This window comes from Lepidochelys kempii, chromosome 6, assembly GCF_965140265.1.
Source record: "Lepidochelys kempii isolate rLepKem1 chromosome 6, rLepKem1.hap2, whole genome shotgun sequence".
Classification (NCBI taxonomy): domain Eukaryota; kingdom Metazoa; phylum Chordata; order Testudines; family Cheloniidae; genus Lepidochelys; species Lepidochelys kempii.
The window spans coordinates 77,035,861-77,058,266 of record NC_133261.1 but is presented as its reverse complement, the minus strand read 5'-3'; the positions used below and the strand labels follow the sequence as shown (position 1 = coordinate 77,058,266).

The 22,406-nt window shown below is 42.1% G+C and overlaps 1 protein-coding gene across 1 annotated transcript in view; it reads left to right on the top strand.

The window, feature by feature from the left end:
• LOC140913109 (neuroendocrine protein 7B2) overlaps window positions 1-22,406 on the top strand; it is a 96,127-nt gene that overhangs the window by 50,170 nt on the left and 23,551 nt on the right. Inside the window, exon 3 of the mRNA XM_073348847.1 lies at window positions 17,901-18,050. Within this exon, the coding sequence (XP_073204948.1) occupies window positions 17,901-18,050 (150 nt within the window). The remainder of the gene's footprint in view (window positions 1-17,900; window positions 18,051-22,406) is intronic.

The window sequence follows — 22,406 nt, the reverse complement described above, 5'->3', positions numbered from 1 at the left end:
GGCCTTATTCAGTTTAAGATTATTAGCCCTCCCAATTTCCATTACTCTCCTCAGTCATTTCTGATGCTCAATGGCAGTGTTGCCCCCAAATTATTATGTCATCACTGTACACTTTCACTCCTGATAGATCCTCTAGCATCTGGCTCATTGTACAGTGAAATACTTCTGGAGCCAAAACTATTACTGCTTCCTAAGACTGCCTTTCATAGTTGCCAAATGGTGTATTTAAAGTGCAGCTCTTGGAACTCCAGTGTTTAAGGGGATCTGCTAGAATCCTGCTGATGCACCTAATTTGCTGAACGTTTTGGCTCGGGCCATCTCAGACAATATTTCGTTTCTTGTGGGCGAGTGAAAGTGTTATCTTTTTATGGTGTTGTTTGGCCCCTTAGGGTCCATTCAGAGCCTCCTTTCCACTCTGTGATTACTTAGAAGTGAACCCTAATCTGCTGGTTCTTCTATTCACCGAATGGTACCTTTCTCTCTTGTTTTGCAGCTCTTCTTCTAGACTCTTTCTTAAGACTTGTAGAATTTTTCATGTAGCACATCCCACAGGTTCTAAATTGACTCTTAACTGTATCTCATTTGTTATGGGGAGGCACCTTTTCCTGAGAATCCATTTTCATATATTAATGCTTTAATTCTATTAATACTTTCACACCTAGTTCTGTGTTGTCATTCTGTCTATCTGTAACATATATTCTCTGAGACCAAGGAACTCACACCTGTGTAGGCCAAAGACTGGTTGCTTGCCTCTGTGTACCAGCACAAACTCTCATGTTTTATCATTTCCCCTTTCTATCAATGTGCACTGCCCCAACTCTGGAATTGTTCCTCCATTATAGTCTTTCACATACTCTTTCAATGTACCCACTTTTATGTACTTTTTACGTATCCCCTTTTCAGTTTCTCTTATTACATTTACTTGTGCCCCAGTGTCTATTTTGTATGCCATGTAAGTGCCATTTGTGCACATTTTAATTAGCCAATCTTTTGAGTTTTCAGCCTCCTCCATTACTGAGCTTAGGAACAGTTCTTCCTTTTCACTTCAGGAATTTTTTTCTGTACTTAATACAGACACCCTTCTGCTTTTTCTGTACACGTTAGCAAAATAGTTGGGTTTATTAAAGTTTCTATATATTTGCCTGAATGCTGGTTGCCACATTGCTGGCATTTTTTCCTGCTTTTCTACATTTCTGTCTCTGGCCAATTTAATTTCTGTGTATTTCTCCCCTGCTGGTTTAGCCATAGTACTCACAGTCATATGCAGGGCCAGCTTTAGGGGCGGGTGGGCTGGGCAGCAGCCCATGGCGACCTACTCAAGATGGTGCTTGGCACAGAGTTTGGTACCTGAGTCCCACCTGACTGCCGAGAGTCAGCTGGGCTTACGGAGGCAGCCAGGCGAGCAGCAGCATCTGGAGAGGACAGAGGGGCCCAAACTGCAGGGGGGCAGTTGGACAACCAGCCAAGTGACTCCGCTGGAGCAAGGGTTCCCCTCCTTCACCTTGCTCCACTGCTGTGTGCAGCCACCGCTGCTTCTGTCCCCATCTCCTCCGGAGCCACTCCTGGCTAAGCCGCTTGGGACTTAGAGCATCTGTCTGCTGTGCAGAGTGGGCGGAGCGGGGGAGGACGGGCAGATGTTAGGGTGTGTCCCTCCCCCCACCAATGTACCTGGTCTCCACTGCCCTGGGGTGGTGGGGAAATGGGGAGCCTCTCTGTGCTGCTGCCTTTCTGGGTCCAGAGTGGGAGCTGCTGTGGCTGCTGAAGTCTGAACAAGCCTTCAGGCTCCTGATCCTGAGTGATTTCTGAAAGAGACAGCGTACTGACGCACACACTGTCTCTCACACACACTTCCCCAACACGCACTGTCTCTCATACGCTCTCCAACACACACTCTGTCTCTCACATACACACACACACACACACACACTTTCCAGAGGCGGATTAAGGTTTCCTGGGGCCCTGGGCCAGAGCAAGTGAGGGGCCCCTCCACATACCATCTGCCTGCGATCCTGCCCCCATTCCGCTCCCCTCTGCCTGTGGTCCTCCCCATTCTGCGGCCCCACAACCCATTTTCTACTTTCTCCTCCCACACTGTGGCCCCAAGACCAGAGAAGCTCTATCCCCCCCGCCATAGTCCCAGGCTGCAGTGGGGAGCGAGAGCTCCCCCAGCCTTGAGGCCATGACAGGTAGCGAGAGCTCCTCCAGCCCCAGGGCCCCAGGTGCTGGGGCTTCCTCTACAGCCCCCAGAGCTTCTGTGGGGGAACAGGGTCAGGGCACTGGGCCTTCTCCCGCCCCACCTGGTGCTGCTGCCGGGGATCAGGGTCAGGGTGCCACTGACTCATACATGCACGCTCTCTCACACTCTTCCCCAACATACCTTTTCTCACATGCACACAGTATACACACACTGTCATACACTCCTCCTAACAGACACACACTCACACTCCCCAACACACACTGTCTCTCACAGACATGCACTTTCACTCACTCACACACTCCCCTAACACACACACACAGTCTCCCCAACATACACAATCTTTCTCACACACACACTTGTATTATTATTGTTGATGTTACTTCCTGGTACTTCCTTTCAAAATGTGCAATGTACATATATTCTCTGTAATTTTATTCTTTCAAAGTTCGTTAAGGATTACAGTACTGTTATTTTAGTTTTTTGACTGACCTGTGCATTTCATAATTTTGTTTCTCTCTTATGCTTAAATTTAATTATTTGAGTAGTGAATTCTAAAATGCCTAACCTGTCCTGGCTGGAGTAATTATCATTATTACTTTTATTACCATATTGTGCTTTGTCATTCATTATTTAAAATGGTACAATAAACGAATAGTATCTTTCTAGAATGTAAATTTAGCTTGTACAAAACCCTAGCAGTGCCAGTTTAAAAACAATTAGCTAAACACATAACTTTAGACACTGGGCAGATGAAAGTTGCCTATTTTCAGTTATATATGTTAAATAACTTAAAATGCGTACAAAAATCAATGTGGTTCCAAGTCTGATACTAATGGTAATGATAGAGTCAAATGTCAGTGAGTCATGTACATGATTGTGATCGGTAAACATAAATGCCAAAATAATTAGATATATAAATTCCCCCTTCTTAGTAAAAGAGAAAAAAAACCCTTAATCACGTATGTTAAAAATAGGTAAATACGTTTTTAGTGGAGTGAAAAACAATTGACTAAAATAGAGTAGCTAATGGCGGTAACATTGAGTGTGTCTGAGAAAGTAAGCAGATTTTATTTATTTTTATTTTAATCGCACTGTTAAACAACAATAGAATGCCATTTATTTAAATATTTTTGGATGTTTTCTACATTTTCAAATATATTGATTTCAATTACAACACAGAATACAAAGTGTACAATGCTCACTTTATATTTATTTTTGATTACAAGGATTTGCACTGTAAAAAAACAAAAGAAATATTATTTTTCAATTCACCTAACACAAGTACTGTAGTGCAATCTCTTTTTCAAGAAAGTTGAACTTAAAAATGTAGAATTATGTACCAAAAATTGCATTCAAAAATAAAACAATGTAAATTCTTAGAGCCTGTAAGTCCACTCAGTCCTACTTCTTGTTCAGCCAATCGCTCAGACAAACAAGTTTGTTTATGTTTCCGGGAGATAATGCTATCCAATTCTTGTTTACAATGTCACCTGAAAATAAGAACAGGCATTCTCATGGCACTGTTGTAGCCGGCATTGCAAGATATTTATGTGCCAGGTGTGCTAAATATTCATGTTTCAACCACCATTCCAGGGGATGTGTGTCCATACTGATGATGGGTTGTGCTCGATAACAGTCCAAAGCAGTGTGGACTGACGTGTTCATTTTCATTATCTGAGTCAGATGCCACCAGCAGAAGGTTGATTTTCTTTTTTGGTGGTTCGGGTTCTGTAGTTTCCGCATCAGTGTGTTGCTCTTTTAAGACTTCTGAAAACATGCTCCACATCTCGTCCCTCTCAGTTTTGGAAGGCACTTCAGATTCTTAAACCTTGGGTCAAGAGCTGTATCTATCTTTAGACATCTCACATTGGTACCTTCTTTGTGTTTTGTGAAATCTGCAGTGAAAGTGTCTTAAAATGAACGTGTGCTGGGTCATCATCCGAGACTGCTATAACATGAAATATATGGCAGAATGTGGGTAAAACAGAGCAGGGGACATACAATTCTCCCCCAAGGAGTTCAGTCACAAATTTAATTAACACATTTTTTTTAATGAGCATCACCAGCATGGAAGCATGTTCTCTGGAATGATGGCCGAAGTATGAAGAGGCATAAGAATGTTTAGCCTATCTGGGATGTAAATACCTTGCAGTGCCAGCTATGAAAGTGCCATGCAAATGCCTGTTCTCACTTTCTGGTGACATTGTAAATAAGAAGCAGGCAGCATTATCTCCCGGGAATGTAAACAAACTGGTTTGTCTTAGCGATTGGCTGAACAAGAAGTAGGACTGAGTGGACTTGTAGGCTCTGAAGTTTTACATTGTTTTCTTTTTGAGTGCAGTTATGTAACAAAAAAAAATCTACATTTGTAAGTTGCACTTTCATGATGAAGAGATTGCACTACAGTATTTGTATGTGGTGAATAGAAAAATACTATTTCTTTTGTTTTATCATTTTTACAGTGCAGATATTTGTAATAAAAATAATATACACTTCGATTTCAATTACAACACAGAATACAATATATTTGAAAATGTAGAAAAAACATCCAAAATATTATAAATTTCAATTGGTATTCTGTTGTTTAACAGTGCGATTAAAACTGCGGATTAATCTCCATTAATTTTTTGAGTTAATTGTGTGAGCTAACTGCAATTAGTCGACAGCCCTAGTTTCTGATATCTGTGTTAAAGCTCCAGAACAGATACTTGAAGGCTTGCGATTGGGAATATCTTGCCTGTATTATTTCCTGACTGTTCTAAACTTACATATAAACTTAAAATATGGCTTTAATTGGTGTTTGCATATATTTTTTTCGTTTCTTTCTATAGGAATTCAATACAGTGTTTTTGTCAGCTAATTTCTAATTTATTATCCGCAAAAAACCTAGTTTTTGGGTGCCGAAGTAGCCCCTCGAATCACAGTTAAAGCTGCGTGCGCACACACAGACACACACTCCCAAATCTGAAATGGCACCTCTAGTGAGCCAGGAGTGGCCAAAGAGCTGCAGGAGGGCTTTGGGCTCTGGCAAGATGCAGCCTCATGTGACAGCGCAAAGCCTGCCTTGATTTGCAGGCCGAGCACCAGGCACTACAAGCCACAGCAGCACCACAGAAGTAAGGGTGACAATACACTATATATCATGCCACTCTTACTTCTGTGCTGTTGCTGGTAGTGGCGTTGCCTTTAGAGCTGGGTGCCCACCCAGCAGCCACTGCTCTCTGGCTGCCCAGCTTAATTTATGCTGGGGCTGAGCCCTGGCGCCTCTTTCAATACAAATTAAGCACTGGGGGGAGGCAGCAGGGCCCAGAGGTGATGAGGTGGGGTGGAGAGCTGTGGGGGCCAGGGGCAATGGTGGGGGGTTGCTCACAGGGTCCAGGGGTGCCAAAATAGAAATTCGGCCAGGGTGTCATTTTCCCTAAGAAAAGGCGTACTAGTGGCACCTTAGAGACTAACCAATTTATTTGAGCATAAACTTTCGTGAGCTACAGTACTAAGATGCCACTAGTACTCCTTTTCTTTTTGCGAATACAGACTAACACGGCTGTTACTCTGAAAAATTTTCCCTAAGGCCAGCCCTGGTCATATGCTCTGTTTCTTTCTCCAAGTTTTTTTAGGTGGGTGGTTGTTCTGCTGCTTGCCCTTTCTAGTGTCAGATCCACCTCCCTTAGTAACCGTTAACATTTTTTTTATTGTTACATCTCAGGACAATCTGGTCATTAATGAGAGAGACTTTCAATATTCAGAAATCACAGGACAAACTTTCTAGTATTAAGTCAAACTCCAGTATTGTTTCCCCTTTATTCTGTGTTCTCTTTCTCAACATACATCTTTCTGAAGTAACATTTTTTCTAGGGATACAATGAGCCTCAACATTTTCATTATTTGTGTGACGCTTTCCTCTCTCTCCCCTACCATCTTCACAGACGATACCTAAAAAAGAAAAGGAGGACTTGTGGCACCTTAGAGACTAACCAGTTTATTTGAGCATAAGCTTTCGTGAGCTACAGCTCACTTCATCGGATGCATACTGTGGAAAGTCTTCACTTTCCACAGTATGCATCCGATGATTTCCACAGTATGCATCCGATGAAGTGAGCTGTAGCTCACGAAAGCTTATGCTCAAATAAATTGGTTAGTCTCTAAGGTGCCACAAGTCCTCCTTTTCTTTTTTTGCGAATACAGACTAACACGGCTGTTACTCTGAAACAGACCATACCTAGGGCTTCTGTGCCTGCCACTGTTAAAAGCAGCAGATTTGCCTCTGTGGCCTTCATATACGGTTCAAATTGTTGTTTGAACCATTTCTAGGTATATTCAGCATTTCCTCTGATTCTCAGGGCTGGTGGGGGAGTTATGTGCAATTGCATGGGCTCTGTAGCATTCATTTCACTGTTACCTCCCACTGGGTCTTCCAGCACACTGTGCCTTCTCATGTGCCTGGTGCCATATAGTATTGTACTGATGAGCAGAGTGGTGTTAAGATAAGCCCTTTGTTATGAACAAGGAACTATGTACAGCAATGAGGTAACAGACTCCCTACTGCTCTGTGTAGCTGCAGCCTGCTACTGCCCTGTCCTGCGCTTCTTTATCTCTGCCCCAGCAGGAAGGGTGTCATGGGAAACCAATGATAGCATCAGAATGTAGCGGAAGTCTGGCATCTCAGAAGGACTTACTCTATAGCACAGGTAATACACTGTGAATCTCAGTGATGATTGAACCTGGTGATATTCTAAACAAAAAGAGCTCTCAGCCTTGCTTCTACCTGTTTTCATTACTTCACACTTACTGAACTGACATTAAAGGCTTCTGAGTGACACACAGAAAGAGTAACAATCTTGGAATCTTATTATATGGACTAAGGTGTCGCTGTAGCAGACTTCTGAAAGCTGCATTGGCATGGTGGAAACAGGAAATTCCACTGGGGTAAATTTGAACAAAATGCAAAATTTAGAAATCTAACTCCAAGCATACATGTATCAGTGAGCAGATGGTGCACTGCATGCTGATTGCTGGTAGAAGCCATATGGATCCTGTATGATAGTGATGGGATAAGTGCAGCTGTAGTATAATAAATCAGAGTTCTATGTTACCTTTTAAACTTTCTAGGAAGCCACACGTTCTTTGCAATCCACCAAACAGATTTTCTTTGCAGATGTGCTCTGAATCCAAAATAGCATAATAATCCCACATTAAATAAACACTCAGGCATTTTCAGATTTACCATTAACTCTCCTTGTTACCTTATCTTCTTACGCAATAGCAGGGTTGTATGCTAAGGAAAAAACTTGAAAGCAAGTGGAAAAAAATAAAGGAAAGTCTTACTGAGGTTTTTTAAATAACCATTTTAATTGATTACTGAAGTATTATACAATGAACGCTCTCTGAACTTGAGGAAATACAGCACCAGGAGAATAATGGTATCCTCTCTGAATTAATGCATAATAATTTAAACGAATTAATCAGATTTGAACAAAACAACATTCCTATGACATATGGACATAGGAAACCTCCCCAACATTTCAAAAAACATTATCATATGCTTAGTGCTATCCAGAACAAAGAGGAAGACACTTTTCCTGTCTACAACCTAAGAGACAATGCAGTCTCCCCTGAAATACCAATCTGTGTTTTGGTGGTACAGCTGTAAAATTCATGCAAACTCTTAGGATAAAAGATATTTTAAAATTTTGGAGTTCTGGCATTATGTACAAATTAATCAACATTTCAGACTAGTTATATTCTCCCACATAGGAGAACAGTAAAACCACATTTATGCACATGGGGGCACCAGCAGCTTATCTGGAGCGGTTTATAGCTTCCCATTCACAGTAATAAGAACAATTGAAGTCTTATTTTAATTTTGAAACAATTGTCTCCTCCTGATTTCTTTTTCATTAGGGAAGCACTCTGCCTCCTACTCTGCCAAATCACATTTACAACAAAATATTAAGCAATAGATATTTTCTTTTCTGTCCTCAAAGAATGTTTTGAGTGAATGTAGTACAGAAGAAAGGTGCTTGCATGACAGCCCTATAAGACTGAAGACTTGGATCCACAAAACAGGTACAGCATAAGCTGCAGAAGTGAAAGCTTCTCCACTGTCTGACCTGACCACTTTGCAGGGATAGGAACATAGTTACGTTTCCATTGATGACTAAGTCTTTTTCTCTTCCTGCAGAGACTACTGATCTAGGGGTTTTTTGAGTAGTTTTCAGAGTAGCAGCCGTGTTAGTCTGTATTCACAAAAAGAAAAGGAGTACTTGTGGCACCTTAGAGACTAACCAATTTATTTGAGCATAAGCTTTCGTGAGCTACAGCTCACTTCATCGGATGCATTCAGTGGAATATGCAGTGGGGAGATTTATATACACAAAGAACATGAAACAATGTGTGTTACCATACACACTGTAAGGAGAGTGATCACTTAAGATTAGCTAATACCAGCAGGAGAGCGGGGGGTGGGTGGGGAGGAGGGAGAAGAAAAACCTTTTGTAGTGATAATCAAGGTGGGCCATTTCCAGCAGCTGACAAGAACGTCTGAGGAACAGTGTGTGTGTGTGTGGGGGGGAGGGAATGGGGAAATAGTTTTACTTTGTGTAATGACCCATCCACTCCCAGTCTCTATTCAAGACTAAGTTAATTGTATCCAGTTTGCAAATTAATTCCAATTCAGCAGTCTCTCGTTGGAGTCTGTTTTGAAGTTTTGTTTGTTTTTTTTTAAGAATTGTCACTTTTAGGTCTGTAATTGAGTGACCAGAGAGACTGAAGTGTTCTCCGACTGGTTTTTGAATGTTTGTTTGGGGGAGGGTGTTGGGGCAAGGGAGGGGGATGTAGGTATCTGTCCACTGATCTCAAGCTTAAGGCGACCAAACTCATGTCACATAACCCACTGAACAACCCTTTGAGGGTAGAAGCTTTTGTTTGAGTGACGGCTCAATATCTAACGTAAAAACCCATTCTTTAAATTTGTCACGTAGTACCTTGCAGGAAATCTTATCTTCTGAAACAAGTATACAAATAGGCTATGCAGATTAATATTATACATTAATAATTAGAAGAAAAAGAATCCTTTACCCTTCAGTAATGCCAGATCTGAAGCACTTTACCAATATTAATGAATTAATCTTTCCCCACACTGGGAAGTACTCTTTGTTGTACATTTTACAGATGGGAAGACTGAGACAGACAGTGCCAGTTTGCCTGACCTGTGCCTTAACCATAGGACTTACTTTTCTCATACATGGACAATATTCCTTTCTTAGTAGAAAATGACCAAAAATATTGTTCATGGACAGGTTTGTTCATGGACTAATGCAAAAGTGATCTTTGCGTTCCTCTGATTCTGGGCTGTCTGTGTGGTGGTCCCCTGCTATAACTCAGAGTAGCCTTTAGGCTACTCTAAGTTACATCTGCTGAATATGGCCCCAAAGGTTATGGGAACATGACAGCTGGAGATCAGCAGACATACGGATATTATGGCTGTGTCCTCTTTGCTCTAGTGACATTCCCTGTGCTAGCATTTGGGGGAGGGGTAGGATTCGGCAACATGTCATTGTATTGGGGTGGACCTCCCACAGCCAGTTATACCACTTCAGGGCCACTTTGAACTGTCAACATGATGCAAAGAGACCACATCATAGCTTGGGATTTGGGTTATTGTATCTGCTTTTTGTTGAGAGATTTCTGCTGCATATATGACATAAAATTACAATCATAGTGGGACTGATTTTGTTAAAGCATACATGATGTTTGTCAGTGTGCTGGGCTTTGTTCAGCTTTTTAAAAAAGCCCAACTTTCTCTGAGACATTGTTCTCTCCTTTCCATTTTATAAAAATTTCTGAGGCTATACAGTAAGTGAAGTTATCAAATCAATCTGGGTGTGGGATTTAGGATACCAAAACTTTGGCAAAAAAATGGAAAAGGGGCATTATGTGCTTTTTATCTATAAAAATAGGTACTGGAGTTAACATCTGGATATTATATAGGTCTCACTAAAGATACCTACAATATTTTTTCACTGTATCTCTTTCCAGTTGGGTTGGCCCAGATAGCCAAGGAGTTTGATTGTCTAGTGATGTTACATGTTGTACATGTTTTAAAATTGCAGCTATTAAGTGTTAGGAGCCAGATGACACTGAGAGATTCGCTGTGGATTATGGGTAGAATGTACATCCCCTTTCTCTTGATATGTGACGAGGCTCATGACACTTGGAAGAATTTGCATTAAAATAAATTATACCTGCATTCATGCATACTGGGGAATAATGAGGTCATGGGAAAATAAGGAACTGAGTCCCAGGTATTTAGGCGCCTAACTCCCAGTGGGATGTAACATGTAATATCACTAGACACTCAAATTCCTTGGCTATCTTGGACAACCCAAGTGGAAAGAGAGACAGAGAAAAATTATAGTAAGACTGTTTAGCGAGACCTATGCAATATCCAAATGTGAACTACAGGGAAAGTTGGATGCCTAAATACCTTTGAGAATCTGGGCCTAATACATTTATTACAGGGAAGACCTATTCCTGTGGTTTGAGACCTGGACAGGAACAGAGCCAAGAACTACTGAGTTCTAATCCCGTTTCTGCTGATCCTCTTTGGCCTTGGGCAAGTCACGTAAGCAAAAATTTTCAGAAGTGACTCCTAATTTTGTCGTCTTCTCTTTTCAGATGCTCAATTTAAGACAGCCAGGGCCTGATATTCAGAGAACTGCCAGTGCTCATGCTTCTGAAAATCAGGCCTGTATGTCTGAATTAGGCACCCAAAATTAGAAACCATTTAAGAAAATGTGGTCCTCTTTGCATCAATTTTGCCATTTATAAAACTGAGTCGACACTGATTACTTCACAGGGTGTGGCAAGAACTAATTAATGAGAATTCATTAGTTAATTCAGTCTTCTTCTTAGTGTATGAGCAATGTGCCTCAGGTGGCATGTGACCAGGATTCATCACTGAATTTGGTCCGCTGGGTGAATCATTAGCTTCCCCGGCCTGGGCCGGGTACTGACGGGGAGCACAACATGAGCACTGATCCATGCCCTCCAGTTACTCAGTTACATCATATTTTGCCCCTAGATAGCACCTTCCATCCAAGGATCTCAAAGTGCTCTACAACCATCAGTGAGTCAATCCTCCCAAAACTCTCTGTGAAGTAGGAAAGTATCATTATTGCTATTTTCAAATAAGGAAACTGCTATAAAGAGGCTAAGTGACTTGCCCAAGATCATGGGAACCTAGAAGACAAAGTGGCAGCTGCTGTTTAACAGCAGGTCATAAACAGAGTGGGTTTTTTATGTGATAGGATTACGTGAACATACCTCTACAGTTTCAATACTATCCACAAAATCATTTAAAAAATCTGTCTGAGTGCTTTAAGGGTTAGAAGTAACTATCTATGTAGTAGATGAGGACTTATTTGAATGGGATTTGGGAAACCACTACATAAGTAAAGTATTCATTCTTGAAGAGACAGGCAGAAGTAAATGAAATGTAACAAAGGGAGCTGTTGAGGGATCAATGTTCTTTATAGGGTGGCTTATCCCTGCTGACAGTTGTAATATCTGACTCTCACATGAGCAAATTAAGCCCTTCGGCGTGCATTGCAGGATTTTATACCTTTTATGTCTGGTTTTCATTCATGTTCATTCTCCCCCATACACGTGAGGATAATTTACTATACAGAAAGTCATTTTTATTTATTTTGTAAAATAAATGTTTGAGAAAGGCTAACAGTAAAATAAATTCTTGCTTTTCTTGGCTGTGCTATGATGAGGAGTGGAGCTGTGGCGGTCAATTGGATGTGTTCTGAGCCATTCTGCTTGCGCTTCTTATGGGAAGTTCACTCTGTAGTGTCCTTTTTGCTGCTTCAAAAATGAGCAACATGTGCTCAGCCACTGAATGAAGGGGAGGGAAGGCATAGCCTTGTCCCTCTGAGGCTGTGAAGTACCACCATGTGCAATGGCCAACATTCCCATTCCAGAACTAAAGAGCGTCCGTGTTCTGTCTTTCTCCTCATACCCTCTTCTCCAAGTCTCTTCATTCTGCCCAATCCACAATGCTAACCACTGTCTTTCTGGCCTCTAAAGTGCTAAAGCTGCGAGCACTTTTCTCCATGTGCATGGAGGACCCATGTCTTGACTCAGTCCACTTTGACTCCACTGTCTCATCCTTCAATTTTCTTCATTAAAACACTACTTTGGGGAGGCTTGCAGGCTCTAGTCCTTCCTTCAAAGAAGTGTTCGCTAAATAGATGACCCAGAAAACCCAAACAAACAAAAATCATTGCACCATCCTGGCATGTTAAATGTCAGCTCCAGTCTGTATGATGACCATTTAGGCCCCAGCCTTGCAAACACATAAGCATGTGCATAACATTACTTCTGTGAGTCGTTACACTGAATTTAATGGGCTACTCACAGGAGTAAAGTTTCATGCTTGATTTAATGTTTTCAGGATCAGGGATTTTAAGGAATGCTGGCCAGGGACCTTGTCCTCATGTTTACCTGCAAGAAATTGTCTTTAAAATGTCTAGCACATTTTTAGCATTGCTATATTTATAAGAAATAATAATGATAATTCTGTCATTATATAAAATCCATTAGTTGGCTGATGTTCCAAGTGTATTGCTGATCTCTGTTTCAAAAGGGTGGAAATTCACTGAACTGCTCACTTGTTTGGTTATCTATAGCCCATAGGTGTGAGGAGTGTTTTAGAGGTGAAAATAAAATATGGAGTAAAGTGAAGTGTAGTTCAAGCCAGAAGTATTCCCAACCTACTGGGACTTTTACCTGTTTGAACTATGCCTGAATTTAAGATAGGATGAATTTGAGCCTAGGTCCCTGAAGATCTTACAAGCTGATCAATTTTTCACTCAGTTACAGAGATAAGTTTGTGTGAAATAGTCACAGTTCTCATTGAATTATATTAGGAAGGTACTGATTTAGAACAGTAGCATTCCATCTTATTTGTGTGTTAAAAGAAGCTTATATCCTCCAGAGGGAATGAATCTGGTGGGTGTACTATGTAAATTAAGGGGCACAGATGATGCAGATTAGGCACTACTGTATATTCCAAAATACTAGGGATTAAGGTTGACGTTTCTAACCACATATATCCAGTGCCAGCTTTTGGCATTCAGAGATTTAGGGACAACCAGAGCATGAGGTTGCTTCTCTGACTATCTTGGCTAATAGCCACTATCCTCCATTAACTTATCTAATTCTTCTTTGAACCAATTTATACTTTTAGCCTTCACAACGTCCCCTGGCCATGAGTTCCACAGGTTGACTGTGCACTGTGTGAAGAAAAACTTCCTTACATTTATTTTAAACCTTCTACCTATTAATTTCACTGGGTGACCCCGGTTCTTGTGTTATGTGAAGAGGTAAATAACACTTACTCATTTTCTCCACACCATTCATGATTTTATAGACCTCTATCATATCCCCCTTTAGTCGTCTCTTTTCTAAACTGAGCAATCTTTTAATCTCTCCTCATATGAAAGCTGTTCGATACCCCTCATTATTTTCGTTGCCCATCTCTGTATTTTTTCCAATTCAAATATATCTTTTTGAGAAGGGGTGACCAGAACTATACACAGCATTCAAGGTGTGGGCATACCATGGCTTTATATAGTGGCGTGATATTTTCTGTTTTATCTAACCCTTTCTTAATGGTTCCTATCATTTTGTTAGCTTTTTTGACTGCTGCTGCACAGATGTTTTTGACTGCCGCTGCACAGATGAGCAGATGTTTTCGGGGAAGTATCCACAATGACTCCACACTCTCTTTCTTGAGTGCTAGTAGCTAATTTAGAACCCATCATTTTTTATGTATAGTTGAGATTATGTTTTCCAATGAGCATTACTTTGCATTTATCAATGTTAAATTTCATCTGCCATTTTGTTGCCCAGTCACTCAGTTTTGTGAGATCCCTTTGTCATTCTTCACAGTCAGCTTTGGACCTAGCTTTCTTGAGTAATTTTGTATTGTCTGCAAACTTTACCACCTCACTATTTACCCCTTTTTCCAGATCATTTATGAATATGTTGAACAGCACTGGGCCCGGTATGGATCCTTAAGGGCTCTTTCCACTGTGAAAACTGACAATTCATTCCTACCCTTTGTTTCCTATCTTTTAACTAGCTACTGATTTATAAGAGGACCTTCCCTCTTATCCCTTGAGTGGTTAGTTTGCTTAAGAGCCTTCGATGATGGACCTTGTTAAAGGCTTTCTGAAAGTACAAGTACATTATATCCACTGGATCACTCTTGTTCACATTTGTTTTTCCTTCTAAAAGCATGCCTGCCAGCACACCAGAGAAGGAAAATCCAGTCAGGCCAGATAAATTCCTCAAAGAGAAAAGACAGTCCAGGAGAGCCACTCCTGATCCATAAAACTGCTTGCAAGGGGTATACTGAAACCAGTGGGATAGTGACCAAGCCATTTGTCTCAGATATTGTTATTTATTTATTTTATTTATTTATTATGATACATGCAGGATCAGATTCTCTAACGTAGGAGGTACTCTTTGCACATCTACATGAACCTAAAACAGCCAGAAATGGCCAGTAAAGAATTTCCCCTGTACAGGGAACTCTTCTCCAGCATAGCTGCCTCCTTCCCTGTCACCTCCCATCTCTGATGAGGTGTGGGAGATGGTGGGGAGGAAGTATGACAGAGCAGACTTCTGACACACCTGATCTTTGACTAACATAAAGTTCCCCAGGGACCTTACACCAGTGTGTAAGTTAGAGCTGCTCCCTGGTAACTCTAATTTGCACTGGGGCTAAGTAGCTCAGGCCCATGGAGCTGCAGCTCCCTGACAGTCCCCCTTCTCAGTGCATCTGTGCAGAGCTTGGACACATTCAAGAATCTGCCCTGCCGGGTTTAAAAACACACACAAAAATTGGAGTGGCTAACATGAGTTTGGGAGCAAAGGTTTTAAACGGCTTTCATGTGGGATCTGGGATATTTACTCACCACTGGTATTCATGATCTGTTTTATTGTTTATTCTTTCTTTCTTCTAACACTGGCCAAACCACCTCTTTTTTTTAATAATCCCCTTTATTTGTTTTAAAATTAATGTAGAATTTTTGAAGTTTCAGTGAAGATGATGAAAGTCTGCTGCTCACTTGTTTTGTTAAATTGACTCAGCTGAGGGCAGTGTTCCCTGTTTGTAATTGACGGGGGTCATTGCTCCTAAGGATGCAGATGCAGTTGGGCTGTGCTACTGGTAGATGGGCAGCACAGTGGGGAAATTGTTGCACTTTGTGGTTGTTTTTAGAGCAGGGTGGTTATTCTGTCCTCCCAGCAAGTGTGTTACAATTAGTTCTTTGGAAAAATGGGGCAAAATTGTGTAATTTTCTTTCTGTTTTTAATCAGTTTAGTTTTTGTTGAAATTTTCTGACCAGCGTTAGCTGCAATGGCGGCAGCAGCAGGGAAATAGATTTACTCCCAAAATTGCATTTCTTTTGTGCCAATCCAGGCCGCATCCAAACAAATACCAGTGTCAGCATCTAGCTGCATGTATGCAGCATTTGAAATTGAATTTAAATATAAATATATATAGACCTCTACCCCGGGCACCTGAAGCAATGTTCTGCTTGCGCATCCTGTAGAAGAAAATAAAATACAAGCAAGCAGATCTGACTTATTCTGACTGTTAAAGGGCTGTGGTAGAAATCAGTCCACAGAAATTAGAGATGGAAAAGAACTAAACATTCATCTGGTGCATTCCTCTCTCAGTACCAGATTATTCCCTATGGTTTATAGCATATTTTTCTAGCGCTTTGTCCAGTCCAATGACTCAAACAATGGTGTTTCCACTGCTTCCCTTGGAAGTGTAATAGGTCTCACCAATAAGCAGTGATTTTCTGATATTTGGTCTATTTTCCTTTGTTTTAACTCCTGGTGAGTACCAGGTTCAAGAGAGCAGTCTTATACTATCTTTCCTGGATGATAGTGTATATGTTTATATCACATTATTGTGACTCTGTAGCTCCATTGTATGTAACTGTAAAGTGTTTATCAAAATCAACAATATTACAGTGCTTAAATTAATGCAGTTTGTGAATTACTGTACATAAAATATCTGTCTGGTACACTCACAGCACTTCATTTTGATCACTTCAGTCTTTGCTGGATATGCTATTTATCATGGTTTAAAAGGAATTAACTTTGCAAACATGAGTAAATCACTCAAGTGTGCAAAAATATGGTACTAGAACAGGGGCAATTATCTGAAAATCGTTTGGAAAGAAGAAAAAAACCCTGACTACTGATACTGAAAGGCAACAATCCTTTATATTAATATTAAAGATTGCATTGTACTCAGACAAGGGAATGTTTGGCAGTCAGTTTAAATGTTAATTATATATATATATATATATTTAGCACACTGGAGCCTGCTAAATACCTGTTTCCTTTATGGACAGAGCTTCGGTGCCAAGAGGTCTGAACCATGTACAAGTATAGATATGCTTGTATCTGCAAGATTGCCCCATTGTGAACCAAACAGCATACATTAATGTACAATCACATATTGATTATGTGGTTCTGTAGTTGTCTGGCTATATCAAAAGAAGGACAGGAGACATTTGACATGGATTTAATCAGGCCGCAACTTCATTATTAGATGTCTGGGACTATCCGGCAGATAAAAGTGTACAGTGCAGGTAACCCCATGTTTATTCCCATAATTACCCGGGTGGCTTTTATCAGCTCCCCTTCTTTTTCCATCCAGGTCCCACTAGCAAATCTATGGCTGGGACCTTGCCATCCATCCCTACTCCCTCTTAGGAGGGTTAAGGTGGGCTATAATAATGTGGGGTTGGCTCCCTGCTGTACCAATCATAGGAGTCCCCAACTGCCCCTGTTCGCTCCTTTACCAAAAACCCTTTTTAAGTCCTTTTCCAAGCCTTTTATCCGGTCACTGTATACCTTTCCTGTGGAGTACCTGCACTGGACATCCACCACAAGGAGGCTCCAGCCTCAGCCTGCTCCGGGCAAAAGCGGGGCGTTAGGGCACAGGGCTGCCCCTTTAAACTCCTCATTCTCAGGGGATGAGACACATTTTCTATTAACAATTTGGGCTATTACTCACTTTTATTTCTGTTACTTTAGGAAAGCACTTACATTCAGTGTTAAGAATTATTTAGAGGCACAAATATATTTTTAGTTGTGGTGTGTATATAACCAGCTGTACTATAACATCTGAGTTCCTTTCATACAGCTGAATTTATGAATTTATCTTCAAACTGTACACACAGTGCTATTTCTTTTTTAACTTTGTCTTCTTGGCACAGTTCTGTCCTGCAACATGATTACTGTTCTCTGTCGTGAACGATATCATTTGTAGCTGAAGATTACAGTACAGTAAAGGTGTTTTGTTTAAGTTCCACTATTGTTTGAACATTAAATATTTGTTTCAGTATTTTCCTACTATCTCTTATGTATTTACAGAAAACATGGACCAAGGTTTTCAAATATGAATGCCTGAAGTTAGGCTTCCTAATCCATTTTTAGGATCTAAGTGGCCCAATTTTCAAAAGTGCTGAAGAAGTGCTAAAAGTGGGATTTGAAGCCTGAATGAGGCTCTCTTTTTGAAAATCTTGGCCTGGATTTATTGGAAAAACTAAAGCAAAATCTTACTTTTAACCTTGTAATATTATGTGCATAAATCTGTCTTCATTAGGTGGTGCTCATGAAGGTCTTCAGCACTTGGGTCCTTATGGCAATATCCCAAATATTGTGGCTGAGTTGACAGGAGATAATATACCAAAGGATTTCAGTGAAGATCAAGGCTATCCTGACCCTCCAAATCCCTGCCCTATTGGAAAAACAGGTTATTCTATTCTATTCTATTCTATTCTATTCTATTCTATATAGATTCTTTATACCATGCTCATCATCATAGTATCTGAGCACTTTCCAATAGTGCATTAAGTCAGAGGTTCTCAACCTTTTTTGAATCATACTTCTCCTGAGCATTTTTTTTTTACTTGTGGCCCCCTTACTCCCTTACAATAGTTGAGAAGCATGGTGCATGGGGTCACAATGCCATTCAAATTTGGCCCAGCCAACCCTCCATCATGACAGGCAGATGTAGGTGTGTTTACAGGTGCCCTCAAGGCTGAGGTGTAGTGGGTCTGCAAGTCAAGCGGGCCTTGGGGCAGAGGTGTGTGGGGTTCAGCTGAGTGGTCAACTGGGGGTTGTGCTGGACCTAAACTCTTGTTTTGTAATTGGTTTGATGTTAAGTTGGCAGCAGAGTCCGTCACCCTCCAATAGGAGCTGGATTACCCCATCCCCATTCCTTCAATCCCCAGGGCAGGGTTGGGGTGATGAGCCCTGCACCCTACAGCTGGCCCCATCTCTGAGACCCGTGGAGGCCCTGTGGGGGAGTTGCAATGCTGGGGCTCCCCTGTCCCAGAGATGCACCCTGCGTGAGGTAAAAACCCCAGCTTCCCCCTGGCGCCACTCGCTGGGGCCTCCTCGAGCCCATCCCTGGCACAGCCAGGCAACCATGGAAGGCAAAGTCATCCAGGTTGCACAGGCGCCGCTGCTGCCCTGAGGGCTTGGCCCACGCCACCTGGCAGAGGTGGAGCTGCAGCTGGGTGAGGTGTGAGACCAGTGCTAGGAGGGCCAAGCCCGGGTGGCGGTACTCGATGTGGAGCTGGGGCAGCAAGCAGGGCGAGCCCTCTGGGGAGCTGGGTCCCTACCTGCAAGGATCTCCATCCCCCTCTTTGTCCACCTCAGCCACCTCCTCCAACAGGTCATGATAGAGAGGCAGCTGGGCCAAATCATGTTTGGTCTCTCATCCTCTCCCCTGGGGGGAAGTATAAGTAAGGCTAAGATTTTGTCACAGATATTTTTAGTAAAAGTCATGGACAGGTCACGGGCAATAATAAAAAATTAACATCCGATGAAGTGAGCTGTAGCTCACGAAAGCTCATACTCAAATAAATTGGTTAGTCTCTAAGGTGCCACAAGTACTCCTTTTCTTTTTGCAAAAAATTAACGGAAGCCTGTGACCTGTCTCTGACTTTTTTACTAAAATATCCATGATATAATGAAGAGCCTGGGCAGCTGCGGGTGGGCTGGAAGCTCCAGGATCCCCCTCCGCTGGTGGCTCCAAACTCCGGGGGTTCCCCCTGCCACCCGCAGTAGCTGGGAGCTGCAAGAGTCCCTCTTGCTGCCCATGGCGGCTGGGAGCTGTGGGGGTCCTCCCCACCTCCCGCCCACAGCAGGAAACCCTCCAGCTCCCAGCCCGGGCTGGCTGAAGTCATGGAGGTCTTTGGAAGTCACAGAATCTGTGACTTCCATGACCTCCGTGACTATATTGTAGCATTAAGTATAAGCAGAGGAGTGTTTTTGTTTTGGAATTTATTTACACCCACAGACTCATACACACAGGCACATACACAGGCACATACATACACTGCTTGATGTTAGAGAAAGCAAGGTCTTTACTTACCATAGGTGGTAGTGAGGTTTGTGATAGTTCTTAGTTTCTGGGGTTGTTCGTTCCACAGTCTTGGGCTGGCCCCCAAGAAAGCTCTGTTTCCTGCATGAGCTTTACCCTCATGGTAGAAAATTCCATTGTGCCAGAAAAACAAAGTGGTGTTCATCTTGGAGCTTTAGCTGATCCTTTCAGATACCCTGGGCACAATTCATAGTTCACTAAGGGACAGATCCAGCTGTGGTGTGCCCAAAGGGTTCCAGCACTGAAATCCGGGGCTAAAATCTGGTTGTTTGCCATGGGAGCTGAATGGGCTCCAATGGGAGTGAGCACTATATTATTTAAACCATATTTTAAATTTCTGAACTTAGATGTACTTTCATAATTGAGAAAAGTTTTCTGTGTGGTATTTAGTAATGGTATTTGGATGAGATACACTAACACAATTATCCTTAATCTTTTCACTAAATGTTCAGACTAGCTGTAGAGCTGTTCAGAAAAGAAAAAAATATTTTTCATAAACATTTTTGCAATGTTTTCCCCATTTTTTGTCAAAATTCTGAACATTTCCAAACAGCCCTAATGTTAACTTTATATGAAATGTATGAAGAGCTCACGATTGCTGCTATGTAGAGATAGACAAAAAGTATGGTGACTGCTTCTCTTTGAAGTAGTATCTTACATTCATATTCAGTTCAATGAACATTTTGTCTGACAGGTTTAGATTATATTTTTCCCCACTGCAGGGAAATTTTGTCTCCTGTATATTTACCCCTCAGATCTTCTGCTAGTGGTTAAAAGAGCAAGATTAAAATTGGTACTTCAATGGAATGATGTTTAAGAGACTCCCTTCTATTCTTTTTCTTAGCTAAATAACCATGATTTTGCCTAAGATGATGCATCCAGACATGAGAATTGAGAACATTCCTGGAAAAGTGCTGCTAACTGTGAAACCTTCTTTCATGGATACATTCTGAGTGGAGATTATATCTACTAATATCTCAGTAGGATGGTTTTCAGAGCCTTAAGTGGAAACTCAAGTCTGTGTCCAAGTGGTGACTGTTAAAACTATATTAAGCAAAGAAATTACTAGAGAACTTCCTCATTGAGGTTTGTGGATTTGTTTAATGGAAAACAAATCTTTCCAAGTTATTGTTTGTACAGTAACGCTGGTATCCATCAGTGCTGGATTAAGGCAATCTGGGGCCCCGAGACAGGGCCACCACAGGCCTGCTACAGCCCCATCCCTGGCTTGAGGTGATAGTGATGGGTCACCCACGCACAGCCCTCTACTCAGGAATGGTTGAGGAGCAGTACCCTACACAGCTCAGGTGTGGGGTGGTGGGGAGTGGTGGCAGGGAGCAAGTTACAAATTATTTCTGTGCTTGGTTGGTAGTTAGGATGAGGGGCACAGTGGTAGTTCAGGAGGATTTCTCCCAAGCAGGTGAGGAATAGCAGCGGTGGCTGGGGCCCCCTTTCTCTCTGGGCTTATCCCTAACACTGAGCACATCTACATTGCATTATAAAACCCATGGCAGCATGTCTCTGAGCCTGGCTCTACAGACTCAGCCTCACCCTATGGTGCTAAAAGCAGCAGTGTCAATGTTCAGGCTCAGGCTGGAGCTTAGGCTCTGAAACCCAGGGAAATGGGGGGAGAGGGGGCAGGGTTCAGAGCCTTAGCTCCAGTGCAAACCCACAGTGTCTGCATTGCTGTTTTTAGCACCACTTTAGTTCATACTTTGTATGAACCCTGCAATCCCAGTCCATAGATCTGGGACTTGCTCCCTGCATAGACCTGCTCACTAATGCCTGCAACAACAGTGGGCTTGGGAGGAGGGAAGTAGGCTACAGGCTCCAGCAATAGGCTGGAGGTCCCTTCCCCTCCAGGCAGTGGTAATAGTCTCCATTCCTCTTGGCCCATCTAAAGAGCTGCAGCGATGGCAAGAACAGTAGTCAGGAGGGAGGCAGAAAGCAAGTCCCATCTTCACAAAAAGAACTTCAGAGCAGTTGCCTAGGGCCTTGTCCCTCCCCAGACCCCCCGAAGAACCAGAAGTGGCCGTGCTGGGCTGCCCTCTCTTCAAAGGTACTTACCAAAGCTGGAGACCTCTACTATGAGTAGTAGGAGTTAGGACTCTTGTCCCTTCGTTTTCTTCATTCCTCCAGTGGAGCACACAGTCTTGTGCTCCTTACAGACTCTGGCCTCTGCATGATAGCATCACTGTGATATCATCAAGCAAAGACATTATTCCTGAACCAAGAGCCCTAGCACTATAGCTATGGTGCCTAAAGAATAATCTTACCCTTGTCCATCATTATATTGTTGCTCCTTTTCCCAATAGCAGCCAAGTGGTAGTAGATGTCCAGGGCATGGCAGGTTGGCTATCCAGTGGAGGAATCAGTGATTATATACTAAGTGGAACTTCTTTTATTTATACACATATACCAGTCCTAGAACAGAAGAGGTCAAACAGCATGCAGGGAAATCCCTTCTTGCAGGAATATCAGTCCAACATCAGTGCCCGGTTCTCAGGGAGCTACTGTCTTTATGAATTGATGCTAATCAGAGACTGAAGCAGACAGTATATTCCTCTAGCTGCTTGCACAGCTTCCTCCATGCAGAAACAGTCTCTAAACAGAACTTTGCATAGCCCAGAACCTAACAACACTGCTTGTCTTCCCAAGACCGAATACAAGAAAAAGAATTTGGAAAACTTTGTGCAACAGCACCACCTGGTGGCATCT